This window comes from Vulpes vulpes, chromosome 15, assembly GCF_048418805.1.
Source record: "Vulpes vulpes isolate BD-2025 chromosome 15, VulVul3, whole genome shotgun sequence".
Taxonomy (NCBI): Eukaryota; Metazoa; Chordata; class Mammalia; order Carnivora; family Canidae; genus Vulpes; species Vulpes vulpes.
In genome coordinates this window covers 56,748,849-56,770,195 of record NC_132794.1, presented here as the reverse complement: position 1 = coordinate 56,770,195, position 21,347 = coordinate 56,748,849, and the positions used below count along the sequence as shown (strand labels likewise).

Below are 21,347 nucleotides of genomic sequence, written 5' to 3'. Positions count from 1 at the left end.
GATTCAGGTGAGCCCACCTGCACATGGGGCCAGTCCCCCACTTCACTCCCCCAATGAGTCAGGAAACCATGTAAGAATGTACAGCCCAGCTGTTCCAGCGACGCTCAGCACAAATAATGTCTGCCCTCAATTACTGGAATAGTGCCTGCATAATTTGGAAAGAAGTTTTCCTACTTTTGGTAGAGCATTGTCTTCTTAACCATGAGAGCATTTATTTGTACACACTGTTCCCTCTTCCCTAGAATAAGTCACCCCTTTGCCATTCTTTCTCCTGGAAAATACTATCTTTAAGATTGAGCTTAAGGGGCACCTGACCTCGTCTGGGGAATATGGAAGAAGTTTTCTGTTACATACTCCTATAGGACCCCACATGCTCCCTCCAATAAATCTCATCTCAATTTTATGCTTACTAGTTCAAGGCCTGCCTTCACTACTAGGTCATGAGCTCTAGGGACCAGGCCTGTCAACCATGTTCCTCTGGTGCCCATCACCTGGCGTCATACCTAGAACAGAGACCCCTGGTGAAGGAGTGGACACATATGTATGTGTCTCTTTCACTGGCTGTGGCAGTTCAGAGCCTTGCAGGGATCCCTGGAATGCTTATCTGAGGCTTTTTCTCTCTTTCAAGGGACGCTAGATTGTTCATTTCTGCTTGGCTCCTAAACTCCAAGAGAGTTAGAAGGAGCCTCAGGCAAAATCCTGCCTGCCACTTGTACTCTATCACAGTTTATGTAAATATTTCACTTAAGTTATCTCAAGGCAAAGAAGGCTGTATTATCTCCATTTTACTGGGTAGGAAACTGAAGGCTCAGATTGGTGTAGTAAATTGCCTCAAGTCACACAGTATGGAGCAGAACTGTAAAGTACATTATTCTCCACTATGACAAACTACATTAACAATATAATATCATAAAAACTATAACAATGATGATTATGTTTTACTTCCAAGTTCCAACTGGTCACAGATCATTCAGGGCCTTTTGCAACCTGCTTCTACCATTTATGAAGGATTCACCCATTGCCTTGTTCCAAGTTTACCCTGCCTCACAGAAAATGTTGATTATTTTATTATATTTGTCACACCTGGCCAAAATCCCTCACGTTCTCTATTCCATCCACTCTTGGAGAAGCCATTTTTATGTGCTTGCATTTCTGCTTCTTTTCCTTCCAGCTAGGTCACTGACCTCCATGTCTAGCTCATACTTGTTATTCTGGGTCTCTAAAGTATAGCTCTCTTCATTCTTTGTCCCCTGCTGCCTCCTCTGTTTGCCATATCCAACTCTGGGCCCTCCTTGGGTGAAGTCCAGAGCACCTCTGACATCAATGATCCTGCCTTATTGTCACATGGCTCTGACCTCAGAGCCATGAGACTGATGGTAACTATTATATCCAACACTACAAGACCAAACAGATGATACTCCTATGCAGCCTACTCATGTCAATGATATAAGGCAAAACATCTCCAGAGCCCCTTCTTTGGAATTGCTTTCAGAAGTCTGAGGCACTGGACTTTTAATATCCTCAGTAAACTTCTGGTTCAAGATGTGGATGAAGCACATGCCTTTCTTTGTCATTCCAAATCTCTGGAATTGATAGAGAGGATACATATTTTTTAAAGATTCTATTTATTTTGATGGACAGAGAGAGAGAGAGAGGCAGAGACACAGGCAGAGGGAGAAGCAGGCTCCATGCCGGGAGCCCAACACGGGACTCGATCCCGGGACTCCAGGATTGTGCTCCGGGCCAAAGGCAGACACTAAACCTCTGAGCCATCCAGGGCCCCGAGAGGATATTTTTTAAAAAGATTTTATTTATTTATCCACAAGACACACACACACACACAGAGAGAGAGAGAGAGAGAGAGAGAGGCAGAGACACAGGCAGAGGGAAAAGCAGGCTCCATGCAGGGAGCCCGACGTGGGATTCAATCCCGGGTCTCCAGGATCACGCCCTGGGCCAAAGGAGGCACTAAACCACTGAGCCACCTGGGCTGCCCAGATATTTTAAAAATCTATAGCTGAACTAAAAACAAGAAGGGAGCTCCCCGTGGGCCAGAAATTCTGAAAGTACAAAAACTGATGGGATCAACACTATAGAGGAAGAAATTCAAATACACACAGAAAAGTATTCCTACAAAGGCAAGACAAAACCAAATGGGGCTCCGTACATGGAGAAGGGTAGATTATGAGAACAGGAAGAAACTAGGGGCAACAAGCAGATTGAGGAACTGGCTTCAGGAGTACCTGTATATCTCCTTCCCCCTTATTAAGCAGCAGTGAGGTAGGGGCTCTTTCCAAAGAAGATACTGGCACAAGGAGTGGGAGCTGGAGATGTAGAGTACATCCAAGCCCAGAAGCCTAACTCCAAGATATTCTGATTAGTGGCATGTTTCACCCCTTTCTCACTCTTCCTGTAAACAGCCTGTAATACAAACTGTACCAAAACATCCTGTTTCTTCTCTTCCTCTCCCAAAATGTGGACAAATAGAGGCAGCTGGATGACTAACTTGAAATTTCAGCCACAAAAATGAGTACATAATTAAGACTCACCAAAATCTGATGAATGCTAACACCATGGGAGGAAGTCACAAACTAAACAGAAGAGTTTGCACCAGAGGAAACAGACTTAGTGATCAGTGAAAACAAGGCCCTATAATACATTGATTAATAACAGCCTCAGAGACATCAGCAGATATTGCCATCCATAAAGAAATTAACATACAATGGACATTAATATTTTGATTTTTGAAATGAAAATCTGAATAGATGGACTGAAAAGCCAAATAACAGTTGAAGAGCTGGAAGACTCAATCAAGAAATCACCTCAGAATGTAGCACAAAGAGATAAAGAGATGGGAAATATGAAAAGAACAGGTAAGAAACATGAAGAATGGATCCATAAAATTCAAAACTTGTCTAATTAGTATTCTAGGAAGCAAAAATAGTGAGAAGGGAGGAGAAACAACATCCAAAGAAATATTATCCAAGAATTCCATAGAAATTAAGGGGACTGCCTGAATTCTCAGCAGTATAAGAGTCACATACAGATATCTCAGTGGGCCAATTCTTCACTCACCAGTGATAGACTTGATTTGGGAAGCAGTAAAAGATCATTTGAAGCCAAGTGTGGTGGAACGAATGATCAAACCCAGTGCTTGTTGACAATGAGCTGTAAGTTAGATATGAATTCAAAATATTTTTTTTAATAATAAATTTATTTTTTATTGGTGTTCAATTTGCCAACATACAGAATAACACCCAGTGCTCAACCCGTCAAGTGCCGCCCTCAGTGCCCGTCACCCAGTCACCCCCACCCCCCACCCACCTTCCCTTCCACCACCCCTAGTTCGTTTCCCAGAGTTAGGAGTCTTCATGTTCTGTCTCCCTTTCTGATATTGCCTAAATATTTTTTCAAGGCTCACAAATTAGTTCTGAACATGCCTGCCTCTAGTATTAGCACTCACAGAGTTTAGCTAGTAGAATTTTCTATCTCTTCAATCCTTCCTCTAGTTTCCTAGTATAGGAGTATATGAACAAACTAGAAGCCAGGGGGTCAACTAAGAGAATCATGCCTCTCCTGTATCCTCCTTCATCATCCCTACCCCTACTTAGAGCTCTACCAGTCGATATTGATGCTTCCCAAAAGGGATCCAGCTTCTTCGGTCTCATTATCCCAGGTCTCAACCACCTTACTCATTCTTGCCTCAAAACACAAAACCTGTCCTCTTTTTACTATTGAAACTCCAACCATACTTCAAGGCCCAGAACAAGTCTCACCATCAATGCAAAGCCTTCTTTGGCCACATCTCTATGCTAATATCTCTTTGTACTTGTCAACAATGTCATGTTTATTAGTTTTTTGCTCCAACTAGACTGAAGGCTCCCATAGAGCTGAGAGAGTGCCAAACATTTCTTTTGTGCTCTCCAAAAAACTGCTCCAGGTACCTGTTAAAATGAAAATATCCCTAGGAGGGAGAACAAATTGAAAGATTAGCCCCTGGAGACCAATTATTTTGGTAAGATGATTTCTTATGACTGAGGAGAAGAAAGTGGGTGGATAGAAAATGTGGGCAAATGACACAGAAATGGAAGTCCGAGTGAGGAGGAGCATTGGAGGCAAAAATCAATTATTCTGCAACTCTGCAATTCTGTTCAGGCCACCTCAGCCTCTCTCACATAATCCCCAATTATTCCATGAGGAAAGGGCCATAGAGTCACTGACCTTCAGACACCTACCAACGAGCATAGAGTGCCCAAGGAAGCTGTGGTGACCTGCTCCAAAGCAGAGATTTCTTCAGTGACCCACAGGACACTACTCCAGTCCAAAGACTGCTCCTTCCAGCTATTCCCAGGACTGTCCCTTATGACCTATGCTCTTGCTGGAGACTGAAGACTAATAATATTTATTGAAATCTTATTATGTGGTAGATCCACTGATAAGGCCCCAACATGCTTTATCTCTTTCGTTCCTCATAGTTACCATATCAAGAAACACTATTTATCCCTTTTTTCTGATGAATAAACTGAGGCAGAGCTGTAGCAATGAACATACACAGTGATGGGAGTCCATCTGAACCCAGTAAAACTAATGTCATGGGAAGGGATGCGGGCGGCTTTCAGTTTCCCCTGTCAATTCTTTTCTCATTCTCTTAACCTGCAATGCCTTTCCTTCAACTTGATACCTTTAAAATAATGCTGCTCCTCCAAGGCCTGCTCATTAAACCATAGCCAACCTTCCCAAGATAATCAGTTTCCCTTGTCCTCCCATGGCTACTTATATCCCTGGTTAAACTCTTGTAATTTGACTTATATGAATAGTAATACAGGTGGCTCTGTCCTGTCCAAATTAACTCCTTGAGGGAAAGGACCTCATTTTGTTCATTGCTATATTCCTAGAGCCTAGAACAGTGCCTAGGACATCGTAGATACTAAATTTTTGAGTGAACACAGTAGTTTGCATGCGTGTGTGTTCTCCCATGAGATGGCACCTTCCGCGCATAAGTGTAGAGATCCTATGAGCTTTGATGCCTACCAAGGGTTAAAGTATAGCCATAAGCAGTGTCAGTGTGAGGCCACAAATGGGATTTCAGAGTATCACACATTCTCCAATTAAATTTTTCTCACAATTCCATTGGCTGCATAATCTACCATTTTATCATCAAGGCTTCACCTGTGGATTTAGAGTCCAGGTAAAATAAAAAATTCCCAAAGGAAATTTCATTCATTTACAATCTGAAAATCACACTCTACTGATCAGTGAAGGTAGTTTTGATGTGGAAAGTGCCTCTGGGATATTGGGAAACTGAGGTGGAAGGTGGAGAAAGGTACTAGCTGCAGGAGTCCTTAATTTCAGGGGGTGGGTCCAGAACCCAGAACTGCATTCAAAAGCATTGCATGTTGATTCTTGAGTGTGTTTCTCCAGAGTGCAGTTCCACAAACTCTTTCACTAGGTTCTCAGAATGGGCCTGGGGCTTTAAGAGAATGAGAAGAGCTAGAGGAGATGGCCAAAGCTGGCCATTTGCACTCCAGCTTCCCTGACCTCCCAGTTTTGCTCTGGACACCTGGGCCTACAGGCACTACTGGATGGCCTACAGCAATGGTGCACAAGGAAAAAGAACCAAGGAAGATGAAGAGAGAGCCGAGGGCAGGGCAGGGGGTGTCGGGGGGTGGGGGACACTATAATAAAAGGTAAGAATGTTGGGCATCAGACATGGAATTAGAAAAGGTCATATGGCCCAATCCCTGTGTTTTAGAGATAAGGAAAGAAGGTCCAGAGGGGTTAAGTAACATGAGCACTTGGGGTTATCCAGTGGCTCCCTTGCCAGAGACTGGCCCTGCTCTAGGCCATCTCTGTGGCCTCACAGTTTGCTCATTCAACAACAGATAAGCTTATAAGGAAAGGCCAGCTGTTGTTATCTGACTGTTTGGGTGGTGGCCGTGGGCCACTGCATTGCTGAAATTTGGCATGTGCAATCACAGATAAGGAAAACATTCCCTTGGGGATGTGTGAATATATCATGCTTTGATGACCCCAAGCCCCAAAAGTTTAACCTGCTAACCATTCACTTCACTGACATTTACTGAGCACTTACTAGGTACAAGGCACTCATGTAGCCTCCATGGGAGCCACAGAGAGGAGAAAGATGTGACTCCTAGCCCTGGAGGAACTTATGCTGTGGTAATGACAAAAGACATCTCACTGCAGAGGCAGCTGGGTGTTCCATAGAGGGGGCAGTTATATTATTGCGCTTATAAGAACTTATCACACCCAGGTAGGTGAGCTAAAGCAAGGCCACTTGGGACCTCAGTGTAGTAAATCTTGGATACCAAGACTCAGGTAGGGCTCTGGATCTTGCCACAAGAAAGAGGTTCTCTTTCTGGGCCTCTCCAGCTGGTGGCATCGTGGTTACCCTCAGCAGTCCCACTTGAGGACCTTGCATAATGCTCCCAGAGTCATGGAATCCCACAACTCCATGTGCCACAGAGAGTTTAAGCCTGAAGAACACAAGCCAACACCACTGGTGCGGACTCTGGAGCTTTCACTTTAACTCTTGTCTCCATGTCCTAAAGTAGAACTGGCTTCCTCAGCCAGGGCTCAGGGAGGCTTGGGAGGAAAATGAGCTAGCTCATAGAGCTGGTTAGCCACTGAGACTTGAACTCAGGACCCAACCCCAAGTCCTGCTCCTGTGACACTACTGTCACTTCTGCTTTTTTTCCTCTTCAGGTTAAAAGCCAAGATTAGGCTGAAAAAGTCCACTACCTGTTCCTCAGAGGCCAGACAATATGTTAGGTCTTATAAAACTGAATTGAAAAGTAAAGTGGGAGAGAACTTCTTAGAGAAATGACTGCTGCTGTGGTGGGAATGATACCCAGGATGGCCCTTTCTGCCTCCACGAGACAGGTCCTAGTGCAAAAAATGTATAGTTTGATGTGAGGCAGCCCCTGCACAAGAGCATCTTAGGGCCCCATGGTGGGCCTCTGGTCCCATTATACCCACACCTTGTCTAGTGGCCTGAAGATCTAGAAGGCTTTGCAGGCAGTCTCTGCTGACTATACTTTAAAACAAATTCTCTTGAGAGAGGATATTAGATATAGTCCACTGGGAAGACAACAGATTAGGTATCTGAGGGACAAAAGGGCACCCTCAGAGGGGCAAAGATGAAAGCTAAGGTAAAAGAACAGCCAGGCCTGCTGGTAGTTGACTAGTAAGCTATTTCAAAGAAAGGAGCATTTCCAGAAACATGCATCAACGTCATGGGACCTCATAAATGAGTAAGAAAGCCCTAGTCCTACCTGTTGCCTTTTGGATCTGCATGCTCTTGTGAAATGTTGGTTTTGGCAGCAATACATTTACTAGAGAGGGAAACTTGTCTCTCATGCACTATCAATAGTCTTCCCTTTATGGTTGGAAATGCTAGTGGTTGAAGTCTTGCCAGTGGTCCCTAAAAGGTTGCCCAGGCCAACCACACAATGTTTATCCTTCCAGGTTTCCCTGGTTGGTTCCTATTATCTCTCCTGCTCCAGAACAAAAAAATTTGCAGGGACTTACTTGGAAGCTTGCTGGGAAGAATGACTAGAAACTGCGATGTCATGAACCCAGCAGGAGGGCATCATGGGAATCAGATTGCAGAATGTGTACGTGGGTAAACCTTCCCCACTTGTAAGGGACCACTGACAAGTAGCTCTTTACTTCCCTGGACCTCATGAGGTTGGTTCATTTTTCAAGGAAGAGAACTGTACTCTTGGAGGATCTCAGAGTTTCTTTCCAGCTGTGTTCCCTTGATGTAGAAGTTCATGGGCACCTCTGCCTATCATCCTAGAGACCTATGGTCCTCATACCATGCCCTGGCTTAACAGCACTTTCCTTGGAACTTATGCTTCTCATGACCAAATGTAACACCTTGCTCAGACAAGATCCTTAATAAATGTTTGTTTAATGAAACCAATTATGACTCGAGTTATAGAGTGACTTGGCAGTCAAAAGCAAGAGTGTCCAGAACTTATGTCAAAGAAAGGAGGAGGGGTGTTTATATCAAGTAAGAGATGGCTCAGAGATGCGAGTGGAGGAAGCAAACCTTTCCTCGGAGGCCTGCGGGGCAGAACCAACCAAGCTGGGGAGACGTGAGGAAGGCATGAGGGAGAGTTCTCAGGTATGATGTCTATAGGTCACAGAGGAGTCAGAATGTTGGTGCAGAGAGCCAAGAAATAAGTCTGAATGAGGATGAATTTGGAAATATTGCAATCAACTAGAAGCAAGGAAAAGTTTAGTAAGGAACTGATGTCATGAAAAATGAAATGAAAAACAGTCTGGCAACAGTGTGCAGGACAGACTGAAAGGGAGGATCTGAGAAAAAGTGTCTTGGGGAGGTTGCAATGGGGAGTAAAATCTGAATGAATGTGGAAACTGCAAACCCAGGCAACAGGCTTGTAGTGAGCATATACAAAGTAAAGTCCAGGATACTATTCTGGGAGTGGGATATAGTTGTGAAGGAGACAGGCACAGATTTTTGGCCTTGGAGAACTCACCTTCTAGAAGGAGAAGTAACAAAAGGAGAGAAGTTTTAAGAATGAGTGTCTCACTTAATTCTGTAAGGGACTTAACAGGGAGAACCAAGGTAGCCGGGTCACGGGTCACGTTTCTCTGCGAGTAGGGATGTGAAAGAGGGTCAGACCGGGTGTACTGAAGAGAATGAGAGGAAGTGCAGGCTTGGTACCTGGCCCTCAGACCCAGAATGGCTGGGTCCTCTGGACAGGTTGCTCCCATGCTGCAAGGTAGGATTGGGTAGGATCTGGCTAGACTGGGCAGCACTCCTGCAAGGCTAAGGCCTGCTTCCCCACCCTGCAGAGGGTCAAGTAAGTAAAGGTGTTAGGATACCTGTGGTTTCACACAGCACAGGAACAGAATGTCAAATCCCCTGTTCGGTACCAGGCCCAGTGTGGGATGCCCAGTGAGTGAAGAGTACAGACTGCTCAGCAAACGAATGCCTAGAGACCCAAGTATTTGGGATGACATTTGAAGGAACATGGCACTTGAGGGCTATGTGTATGTGCATGCATGTTTGGGGGTGTGGGGTGGGTATTCTTGGCACAGAGGATATATAAGCAACCCCTATGAAGTTCTAGGCCCTTCCTATATTCCTATACCACCACTCAACCTGTTCAACCAACCTGTCTGTGCAGCCCATTAGAATGTTCTACTGAACAGAAAAACAATGTGCAAGGAAGAAAGAATTTGAAAAGACCTTTCCAGCTGTGGTATTTATTCAGAGGTCTGAAAAGCTTGCTCCTTTAAAGGAAGACTTTCTGAGTAGCTTAGAAACAAACATAATTAGTTTAGGATTGAAAAGTCCCTGAATGTAGAGACCAAATAAATCCCAAAATAGGCATCAAAACAGCACGATTAAGAGCATGGGCTCTGCAGTGGGGGTTGTATGTGAGTGATGAATCACTAGATCCTACACCTACAACTAATATTACATTGTATGTTAACTGGAATTTACTTTTTAAAAAAGATTTTATTTATTCATGAGAGACACAGAGGCAGAGACACAGGCAGAGGGAGAAGCAGGCTCCAGGCATGGGCCCGATGCAGGACTCAATGCTGGACCTGGGATCACACCCTGAGCCAAAGGCAGATGCTCAACTGCTGAGCCTCCCAGGCATCCCTGGAATTTAAATAAAAACTTGAAAACTGAAAGAGCATGGGCTCCAGAGACAGACTACATGGACTCTAATCCCAGCTCTGCACCAAACAAGCTGGGTGCCCTATATATCACACTTCCATTTCCTCAACTGTAAAATGAGGATCATCTTACTTCACTTGGGGTTGTTGTGAGGATGAATGGCTTAGTATTTATAAAGCACTTGGAACAACATCTGACACATAGTAAATGCTTTGTAAGTGTTAAAAAAATTCTCATACTCTTTGGAGCATCTTTAGGACATACTTCTGAGAAAGACGAGGAACTAGGCTTCTAAGCCCTATTAAACATTTAGACATACAGGCAGTCTTTGCTTTACATAGTAGTACAAGATGTAACAATGACCATGCAAAGTGAAACTAAAAATTGAGAGAAAAGGGCACCTGGGTGGCTCAGTTAAACATCTGCCATAGGCTCAGGTCATGATCCCAGATCCTGGGATAGACCCCCACATCCAGCTCCCTGCTCAGCAAGGAGTCTCCTCCTTCTCCTTTTGCCCCTCCTCCTGCTTGTGCTCTCACTCTCACTCAAATAAATAAGATCTATAGAAAAATAGAAAAAATACAAGTGTTCCACAACCTTTAAACTTTTTGTTGAGGCATTAAAAACTCTCTAACTGCAGGTTTTGAGTGTATATGGAAATGAAAAAAATATTAAGACCAGTCATAATAAACTGTAATTTAAACATTAGAAATACTGCAATTCTTAAAAAGTGCTTTGTTAAAAATAGAGTAAACATTTCTCGTTGCCGTCTCCTCTTTGTATGACTTATGGAGGGAGCATCATTTCTATGCCTAGGTGAATTGTTATACTCCTTTATAAATTTGCATCAGCTCCCAACATTTTAATCCTTTGTGATTTTAGTACCGTGAAATATCAGAGGTTTGGTTTTTTTTCTTTTTTTTTTTTTCTGAGAGCTTCTCTAACGTGAAGTTTTCTGCTAGGATCACTTCCTCTGGGACATCTTCCCCCTTTTTGTTTCCATCACCTTCTTCACTTATGCTTTTAACATTGGCTTCAGGTTTTGTCAATATCAGAAGAGACCTTGAGGATGCTGGCTGTTAAAAAGTCACAGGGAGCTTATTTAAAATGATGTAAAATTCCACATTGGAAAGTTAATATCTAAAATTCAATCTGTTCAAAGCAGCTTCTTATCAATAAAGGAACCAGATGATAACAGACACATCGCTGACTCTTCAGACTTATCTTATACATATTTTTGAAAAACAAACTGCCTGCCATTTATGCAGTCATTTTCAATGCCTTGCACTGAACTGTTAATGATTATTTAAATGGTGCAATAGAATGAATCAATAATGTGAACCAAGCAACTGAATAAATTCAACTGTATTACAACATTTCTCTAATTGCCAGAAATGGGTTTTTAACTGGATATTTAAGATCTCATGTAGATCACAGAGATATGTAATTCCATACTCTTTAAGAATCTAATGAGAGTTCTTTCCCTCTAGAAGTGCAGGTGCACAGATACAACTTTATGCAGCATTTCAGGGAGTTCACAGAGCACCCTAAAACTAATTAGAGACCCTGGTTAAGCATCTAGAACTATTCCTAGATAAAATCCTGCCAAACATCTGTTTCAGAACAATTACAAGTCCTACAAATGAAAGGTCACCTTTCCAAGGGAGGCTAATCCTCAGAACAGTCACCTGGCACCAGAACTGCACTGAATGGTCGCTCTTACCTTGCTATGCAAGTATATTCAGTCTAGGTCTCTTCAACAAACCACCATCCCTGAAACTCCCCTCTGTGAGTATTGGTCTTACACTAGTTATTCAGCAACACAGCGGAACCAGCAAATCAAACTGAAAACTCTTGCACAGGAGATTGGCTGCTGGGGAGCAAAGCATGAGTGGCACCTGAGCATATTGCTGGTGGAATTCTTCTCTTCCTGTCCTTTCTTTCCTTCCTCCTCTTTCTCCTCTCCCTTTATTCTCTCTCTCTCATTCTTCTCTCCTACTGCCTCTGACATTGGCCTCCATGGGCACTGCTTAATCCAGCCTGCAGTGCAAGAGATTTTAAGCCTTATTAAAAGCCAATAGAGAAAGATCGTTCTGAGTGAGCCACACTGGATTCAGCAACCTAATGGGAGGCTCTGAGGATACCTCAACAATGCCCAGGCAGCTATTCTTGCTGGAGAAGCTTACTTTTTGAGGGGGGAGGGGGAGTAAGGAAGGGGGTTGGGGATTACTTTTTTAAAAAAATTGATTTGGCTTCAAGAGAAAAAGCACTATCTGTTGATGAAGTCACAGAATGGCTCCAACTCTGGAATGAGCTTCATTTTCTTATATTTTGGTAAGAAATATGACTCTCAATTGGGAATTCAGTCACTCAAGGGCAAGACGATAAGGTTCTATCAGACCAAGCGTCGAAACAAACCTGAGATTCTACCAAGGTCAGAAATGCTGCGCTTCAAGCCAAAAGATCTCCCTTTAGCTTGCTTGTTTTGACTTGTGACCACAACTTTGTCTTGTCTAGGTGTCCAATCACATAAAACACATGCTAATTTCTGTACTACAGCATCCTCTAAAGCAACGGGAGTCCTAATTGTTCCCTTAGAGGGATGCTCTAATTTCTTTGCTCCTCTGATTTCTACAGGACTTTAAGTTGTTTCTCCTAAGACCAAAGAACAAAACAATGGTGTTGGAAATGCTGAACCCAATGCATTACAACATCACCAGCATGATGCCCGAAGTCATGCCTGTGGCCACCATGCCAATCCTGCTGCTCACAGGTTTTCTTCTTTTGGTTTGGAATTATGAAGACACATCCTCAATACCAGGTAAGTCAGTCATTTAGCTATGTAATTAAGGAGATTGTTTACTTGGGTTTTTGGTCCATGAGTGTAAAGACCATTTTGCAAAAGGACAAGGAGCAAACATGAGATGACCGAAGCCCATGGCAATGTGAGCAAATAAAAACTCAGGTGAAAAATTTTATAACAATTATCTGCACATTTCAAATGAAAGTATTTCAAAAAAGATCTTAGATAATTCATTCCAGTCTGTGCTTTGCTTTGGTAAAGTAGACTTGGCACAAGTATCCTTTAAAGCAAGTTTGAGATGGGGTGAAGCAAGGTAAACCAGGCTTTTTTTTTTTTTTAATTCAAATTCATTCCAATGTTGCTCTGAGGGTAAAAATGTCTCTGGGATGCCTTCTTTTAAAAAAAATAGTTTTATTTTTAAGTAATCTCTACATCCATTGTGGAGGTTGAGCTCAGAACCCCAAGATCAAGAATGACACATTCCATCAACTGAGCCAGCCAGGCACCCCTGAAATGCATTCTATACTCCTCTCCTTCTCCCTTCTGCTTTGCCTCATCCATGTGCTCTGCCCTCTCCCTTTCTTGACCTTATTTCCTCTCATTATCCCACTCTTCATTTTCTCTTATTCTTGGGGGTAGGTGTGATGGTGGTGCCACTATAAGGGCTGGCTGGGACCTGGGAATTGGAAGAAAAATGGAGACCACTGTGGTTCCCTTGGAACATCATACCCTGATAGAATCTTCAACAAGGTCTGTGGATTAACCAAAAAGAGAGTATAATTATCTAGATAATTCCAATGGAAACCCCCACCCCTCCACACAGAATAATTCAGAATTATCAGAAATATTCAACTATTTCTTTAGTTTTCAGTGAAAATTCTTCATGGTAGTATATATCCCCAGTCCCATGAGAAATCCAATAAGGCTTTGCTTCAAGAGCATAGTCATACACTTCTAAGTGCAGTGGGTCTCATCATAGAGTGATTTAGGGTAGGAGTTTGAAGCTGGTGCAAAGTCCCCTGTGTCTGGATTCTTCCAAATTTTCCAGAGAACTGTCTGCCTATCTATCTGATTCGGCCTGGTATTTTGGGTTGCTTTAATGTCCAATTAAATAGAGCATTTGGTTAATGTTGTTATCTCCTCCCTGAGGGGTCTGAGGGAAGACTCTTTCATGGCCTTTAACTCCTTTCCCACTACTGCCCCTTCCTCACCAGATTTCTTCTCCCACAGTGGGCTCCCAGGTCAGGATCCATGAATGGAGGGTGAAGTGGAGAGTATTTTTTTTAACAAGTCTCCTCAGATGTTTATGTTGCAAGTGTTAGAATAAGTCCTTCAGACCTTTGAAGAAGGAGGTCAGCCTATAGGGGGCAAGCATGAGAACCGGCATCCCTGAAGCTCTGGATCAGGAGCCCAGGTCAGATCACTCTGTGATCAGGACAGATCACTCTGTCCACCACTCCTGGGCTGGGGACATTGTGCTGTCACACACTAATAGTACTATGGTTATCAGTCATGTCTGGAGCGGGGTCTGCATGTTTATATTTTTAAAAAATCTGGGGTGCCTGGGTGGCTCAGTCAGTTGAACATCTGATGCTTGATTTTGGCTCAGTTCATGATCTTGGAGTTGTGAGATCAAGTCTGCACTGGGCTCTGTGCTGGGCATAGAGCCTGCTGAGGATTCTCTCTCTCCCTCTCCCTCCTGCCCTACCCCCACTAAAAATCAATCAATCAATCAATTAATCAATCTTCCCAGGTGATTTTTCATGAGCAGTCAGGCCTGAGAGCCATAGATATGAGCCTCAACCCTTCATTTGACAGAAGGGGAAATTGAGCCCCAGAGAGGTGAACTGCCTTATCAAAGCAAACCATAACAAATATAGGAAAACATGCAGTTCAAACTTTTCATTTTACAAGTGAGGGGTGAAAGCCCAGAGAAAGGAAATGGCTTGTCAGCACCTCAGCCTGAAAGGAAGTGGGAATGGAGGCAAGGGGCCAACCAGGAATTCCTAAATCCCAGAGTGGTGGTCATTTTGCTAGCCAGGGAGCTTCTTCCATGCTTTCCCGTTGAAAATGTGAGCTCTGGTCAGAATCCTCTCGTGGCACAGACTAAGGTCCTATGGTGCCTGTGGGGAAGAAAAGGTGAGGAAACTGGGTTTGTTGGGTTGGTTCTTCCTGACCAATACTTCTGTACTCCTTTTGTTGGTTTCCTCAAATCACTGGTTGTCCGGGTTCTTGGTTTTAAGGTTTGGAAGAAACTCAGGGTCAGGGAAAAAAGCCAAAGGGAATTAAGAAAGTATAATGATTTAAAAGCTCTTAAGTTAGTTACAATTTATAAAGCAGTTTCACGTTCATTTTTCTCTTGTGATCCTTCCAGGACTCTGGTGAGGTAGTTGTTGTTTATGCCTATTTTGCAGATGAAGAAACTGAGATGAAAGAGGGGAGATGGTGCACAGCTAGTAAGTGATGAAACTGGGACTCAGAGCTAAGTTTCTTGTCCTATATTCCCTGAAGGGCCCTGCTATATCCAGGGCTGAGGAGTATGCCCAGGTGACACCCATAGGCAGATGACTTAGTGCCAGGGAGAGATATAGGAGTCTAGGGGAGGACAGAGTCATTCCTACCTTGGAGTTTTTTGTAAGTGTCAGTTGTGGGAATTTGCCCTATGTTCACTGATGTCTATCCAGGACCCACAGTTACCAACTACTTAGCCCCTGGCAGCTCTCCTTTCCTCAAGGACACATAGCCATCCCCAACCTTGCACATGGGTTCACTCCCCCAGAGCCTCTCTCTGCCCTGGGCACCATGTCCCCAGAGGGGATCACTGGGAAAAGGACGTGGCAACACATTCCCCCTTCTCCTACTGAAAAAAAACTTCACAGAAAAGTACACAATTAAATGTCATCACAGTCCAGGGTAAGAAACAGGATGTTAAACAGCATCCGGAAACTTCCCTTGTGCCTTTTTAGTCATACCCCTCTCTCACCTCCAGAGGTAAACATTCTTCTATTTTGTGATAATCACTCCCTTGCTTTTTATAGCTTTGCCATCTAATTTCATATCCCCAAACAATACAGATTAATTTTGCCTGGTTTTGAATGTTTTAGCTATCAGAGTCCTTCATTACTTCTTCTATAGGGCTTCTCTTGCTCAATATTATGTCTGTAAGATTCATCCATGTTATGACATGCCTCTGTAGTTCATATGGTATGCAGTAGCTCAAACATCTCATGGTTTAATTACTGATGCTGTTGGTGGACATTTGGTCGTCTCCGGTTTGGGACTATTGTGAACAGTGCTGCTAAGACCCTTTATGTGCACAGGTTTCTCTAGGGTGTACACCTAGCAAGGAATGCAGCAGCTTCTTGATTAGGGCAGTGGGTGAGAGATCCCAGATGTTTGCTTCCCAGAGGCTGCTTCTGCACAAAAATGCAGTGTAGTATTTATTGCTCCTCTTAGGGTGTGAAAGAGGCTCCCGCAATTAGTACATGCCCAGGTCATCATTCCCAAATCTGAGAAGGAGGGAGCCTAATGTGGATGCAACCAGAATAATTCCCTAATATCCTACCAAAATTTCTCCCCTCCTAGAGTATTCTTTTCTCAGTTTCTCATCTGTACGGTATAAGATACATATGTAAATCAAAGGATCACATTGTGTTGTAATTATTCGATACTGTGCTTTCTCTGCACATACTCTCCTCTCCTGACAGGACTCTGATGGGAACCTAGTTATGCTTATCATACCATCTCCAGTCTCTGATGTGTAGCTAGTGTCTATACCTAGTAGGGTCTCAGTAAGTGTTTGCGGAATGAAGTAAGCTGTCACACGATTCATCACTGGAAACCCTAGACTTGAATTCCCTTCTGGTAAGAACATTCAGGTTTTAAATCTGAGAAAAGTACATCATCATCTCCCTTTCTCAGTGGATAGAGTTATGCACTGTCATGTTTCAAAACTGAATGGTGATTCCATAAAATTAAGACTCTACATGGCACCAAACTGTTAGATAAAAAAACAAAGAGTGTAGCCTTTCATTTGTATGTCTTTGATCCTCATGGGCCTAGGATATTAAGGAAGTAAACGTTTGTTGAATGAGTCTATTCCCAAATAGCTGGGTGTCTGATCTCCTATGGACTAAACGTACATGAAACAATATTTTTCCATTTTATCAAAATGTAAATACAACCCAAAATACTCTAAATGAGGATGATATTTAAGACTTCATCCTTTATATTATGCACACATATCTAGTTAATTTAAAAAATTCACCAGGAAACCTTTATTAAGCATCCACAACATTTTATGCTGTAAAGACTCAGCAAAGTAGTTTGTTACTATGCGTATGTTAGAGATCTGTATATCTGAGGACCTTTTAAGGAAAAACGTATTCAAATTTGCTTGTTTTAATCTTTTGAGGAACTTAATGAAATTATTTAACATAAAGTCAGTCATCTATTTACCATACAGTGTTACTGCAACAATCAGAAGATTAAGGAAGAACCCTCTCAAAATGTTTTGGTTCTACAGATCTTACCAAAGACCTTCACTTTAAGGGGAAGAAAACAAAACAAAACAAAACAGTCTTATTCCCATCAATCCAGCTATTGCTGGATTAAATCTTATTTGCTGAATTTGGGACTTAACATCCAATTTAGATGATTTAAGAAAAATCTTAGATTATCTAGATTTATTTACACAAATGCTGGAATGAGAATACTGTCTCACAGTTGTGCATGTTGGCTTCCTATTTTACTGCTGGAATGGAATTAGAGGAGAAAGATTTAATTTAGAAAAGCTACTACTTCACAGGAAAACTCCTAAAACCATTCCAAGAAGTTTTTGTCTAACTTTTTACCACCATCAGTAAAATCAAGCTACTAAGTTTGTTCTCTGGCCTAAGTAATCGCAAATTCCTCTTTTTTTTTTTTTTTCCGTAAGCAAGCACATGAGTGGTAACTGCTCTTGAGTAAAACCACATCACTGGACCCAAATTCTAGTTTAGACACTGATCGGACTCATTGCCTAATTCCTCAATGCTTAGCTGTATTTTTTTGACTAATGAGATTTAGCTTAGGATTCTTTTCTTAAACCGAGTTCTTTTTGAAGGAAAAAAAAGAAATGGATATTCTTTATTTGGACATTATCTTTGCAGAACATGTCCCTCAGTTAAAAAGATTACACCAAAACTACAACCTAATTTTAACCCACCAATTTCATCAGCTGAGGCATTCAAACCAAAAGTTTTCAGACATAACTAGGCAGCGGAACGGATCAGCTTGTCACATGTCCTGGTTTCCATGCTTGTAACTAGAGGGACTGATCAACTTGTGTTTAAAACTCACTGACACTGTTTAATATGGCAAGAAAATAGTAGACACATACCCTGGTTCAAACAGACTGAAATGATCAAGACCAAATGGAACTAGTGTGGTATGGACACTGAACTACTGTTTTTTCAGGTAAAGCTTGTTTGTTTTCTAGTGATTCACAAATACACATCAGAAGATGTAAAAGAACTTTTAGATATATAAAAACACAAACAGCAATAACATAAAGCACTTGTTCTTCTTTGGTGTTTGCTAAAATGCTGACTGTGATCTGATAACTCTCCTAGGTCCTGGCTATTGTATGGGAATTGGGCCCCTAATTTCCCACTGCAGGTTCCTATGGATGGGGATTGGCAGTGCTTGCAACTACTACAACAAGATGTACGGAGAATTCATGAGAGTCTGGATATGTGGAGAGGAAACACTCATTATTAGCAAGTGAGTCTGTTAATAATCAGAGACATATTTTTTAAAACCAAGGCTGTGTTTTTTCCTATTAAGTAACAAACTTATTCTGGTTTCTTGATGCTTTTGTTGCTAAAGCTGTGTTTTTACTACTTAAATGAAGATGAACAATTCCCAGGTAGAAATCTAACCCTATAAGACAAGTGCAATAATTGGGCTTTGCCTAAACCCAGAGGTACATGGATAAGGAACTCTGGAAAGCTATTTGAAATTTCTCTGAGCAGTGAGTGTGGAAACTTAGAATCCAAAGGATTTGGGTTTGACAAAATATACTTTAGAGAGAGGTATTATCTTTTCTACTCTCCTAAGATCTGATCTTATCTCTGTACGTAAGCAGTTCAAACAAAACAAAACACCTGAGAGAAAGGAAACTGTACCAGTTTGATAATGTGCTTCAAATGGCAGGCTCCTGAGCACCACTAGAGGGGTAAACGGGAGGAAAAAATGCCAGTCATATGCTCCTAGTCTATTTATGACTGTGGGCCTACGTCTCAGCTGAGTTATCTTAAATAAATTAGGAATATTGCCTATTTTAAAAAAGTGATTTATCTTTTTTGGATAAGTTTAAAAGATTGAATTCATCCAGGGTTAACCAAATAGGCATCAACTGTAGAGAACTAGTTTTGTGAAATACTAGTTTTCTTATTTATTGAGCATAGAAAATGGAGAATTTCAGAGAACACATTTCCCTAGACTTTCAGTTATCTTTACCGAGTATCTTACAAGGTTATATGCCAACACTGTCTCATTCATGAGTTTTTATATTCCCTGACAGGGCTTTACCCACAAACTGAAACCAACTAGGGTTTTACTTATTTGTTAGAATTTTTTGCCCAGATTCGTAGACTATTGCCCAGAAGTAACTGAAGCATTTCTGGAAACTACATTGATTTCTTTTAAGCCAAGATTACATACATCATTTCATAAAATATCATAGTTCTCTCAAAGCCCAATTCTTTGACCCAAACAACTGACAGAATAGAGTAGAGGACAATAATTACCCCTGGATTTTACTTTGATTACTCTGGTCAGTCAAAATTTAGGTGATTTTGGTAAGTTCTCATTTTAAAAATCGATACTTTACTTACTTTGGCAACTGGCTACAGTCTCAAAATGTCCTGGGACCGATGACACGAGGGCTTGGGGGCTTGGGACATTTGCCCCTGTTCTTTCATCCAGCAGCCCAGCGAGTTGCCTTCCAGGCTGCCTCAGCAGACAGGTGACATGATCCACAGGATATTTATCCAAAACAATATCTGTCTACAGCTCAGGATCTTAAGCCATGGTTCTCACCCTGGCTGCACATTGAAATCACCCAGTGAGCTTTTAAAAACCCCAATGTTTGGGGGTTTGCGGTCCCAGCCACAGGCCCAGCTTTCAGAATCTCTAGCGGTGGAACCCATGCATCAGGTGTGTGTAGAGCTCCCCGCGTAATGCCAGTGTACTGCAGAGCCTGAGACAAGAGAGCAGGTAAGTGGCTTCTAGCACAAGGGGCCTTTCCTTGGGGTTGGGGGAGCAGCTAAGCAGGGTTGAAGTGCTTTGTCTTGTCATCTTACTCTTCAGTCTAGCTCAGATGGTGGTAGTGTAAGATGAGAACTAGAGTGAAGAAGGTAACAAAAGACCAGAGGACCAGAACAGAAATCGCTTTTAGATGATACATACTTGGATCACCAAAGACAATCCTGAAGCCCAAAGGCACTCCTGAAGTAGGATTTTTGTTACAGTGCAGGATGGCCTCTGACCACTCTGCTGCCTTCATTAAGAAAGTGGCCTTAGACACTTGACAGGATGAGCACTGGGTGTTATTCTATACATTGGCAAATTGAACACCAATAAAAATTTATAAAAATAAATAAATTCTAACATCGTAAAAAAAAAAAAGAAAGAAAGAAAAGTGGCCTTAGAGACTCAGGCCTGACCAACTCAGGTGCTGATTCACGCTGGAGATGTGCACACAAACCATCTCGCCCTTCCCCCAGCTCTCCCAGTTCTCTCCTCCTCCTGTCCCCACAGGCTTTTCACTGGAGTCTTTGTGTTCTCCTTAATTGCCTCCCAGCCGCTCAATTTTGTTGTTAAGGGCTGAGCTCCCTGAGGGAATAGGACATGTTTGTCCCCATCTCCTTCCCTTGCCTACTCTTCAGGTCCCTTCCAGAACTACCCGTGCCTCTTGAAAATACCCCATTGGACCTCAGAAAGCTTTTTATTTTTAGTAGAATAGTTTGCTAGGGTTTTTTTCCCCCCTTTTGAAAAATTTGAGATCTGCAGTCATTACAACTGAGCAGAAATTATGGCCCAACTTTTCCTATCAGCATAGTCCCGAAGAGGGGCTACAGAACTTCCTGGGGGGAGTCAGGCCCAGAATGCTGCCAGGATGTTGCCTGAGCAATTAGGAGTGTGGGGGGAAATTTTACCTCGTCATGGGTAGATAAAGTATGCACAGTTCCCCAGGCAGGTAAACTCTAAATTAATGAGGGTCTAATAGATGCCGTGCATGACACTGTATGCTGTGTGGATATATTAGTTTTTGTAATGAATACAATAAAATATGAGCAGCATCCATAAAGGGGAGTTAGCAAATTAACATGCTAATTAGGGTTATATTTGCAAACCTCTTTTAATTAACATACTAATTAAAATTGCATTTGGGGACACCTGTGTAGCTCAGCGGTTGAGCGTCTTGTCTTGCCTTTGGCTCAGGGTGTGATCCCGGGGTCCCGGGATCGAGTCCTGCATCGGGCTCCCTGCATGGAACCTGCTTCTCTCTGCCTATGTCTCTGCCTCTCTCTCTGTCTCTCTCATGAATAAATAAATAAAAATATTTTTAAAAATTACATTTGTATATCATGCCTACATTTATAGGGAATGCATTCATGTATTCTTCAACATATATTTATTGGCAATTTACTATATACTAAGCACTGGGTGATCCTAACATATAATCTTTATTGGTTCCCACTCATTCATTAAATAAGCATTTGTTGAGGACTAAACTATGTACACTGGGTATCATGAACAAATCTGCCAAATATCCCTATTCTCATGGAGAAATACTGTGTTGTATTGTTAGTATAC

The 21,347-nt window shown here is 42.3% G+C and overlaps 1 protein-coding gene across 4 annotated transcripts in view; it reads left to right on the top strand.

The window, feature by feature from the left end:
• Positions 1-21,347, top strand: part of CYP19A1 (cytochrome P450 family 19 subfamily A member 1) — a 130,382-nt gene that overhangs the window by 82,794 nt on the left and 26,241 nt on the right. For 3 of the 4 annotated variants that reach the window (XM_072738522.1, XM_072738524.1, XM_072738523.1), the window contains exons 2-3: positions 12,320-12,503; positions 18,098-18,248. In XM_072738522.1, the coding sequence (XP_072594623.1) occupies positions 12,320-12,503; positions 18,098-18,248 (335 nt within the window). Of the gene's footprint in view, positions 1-2,487; positions 2,874-12,319; positions 12,504-18,097; positions 18,249-21,347 lie in introns of those variants that run through there. The other variant, XM_072738525.1, reaches the window with a different exon arrangement.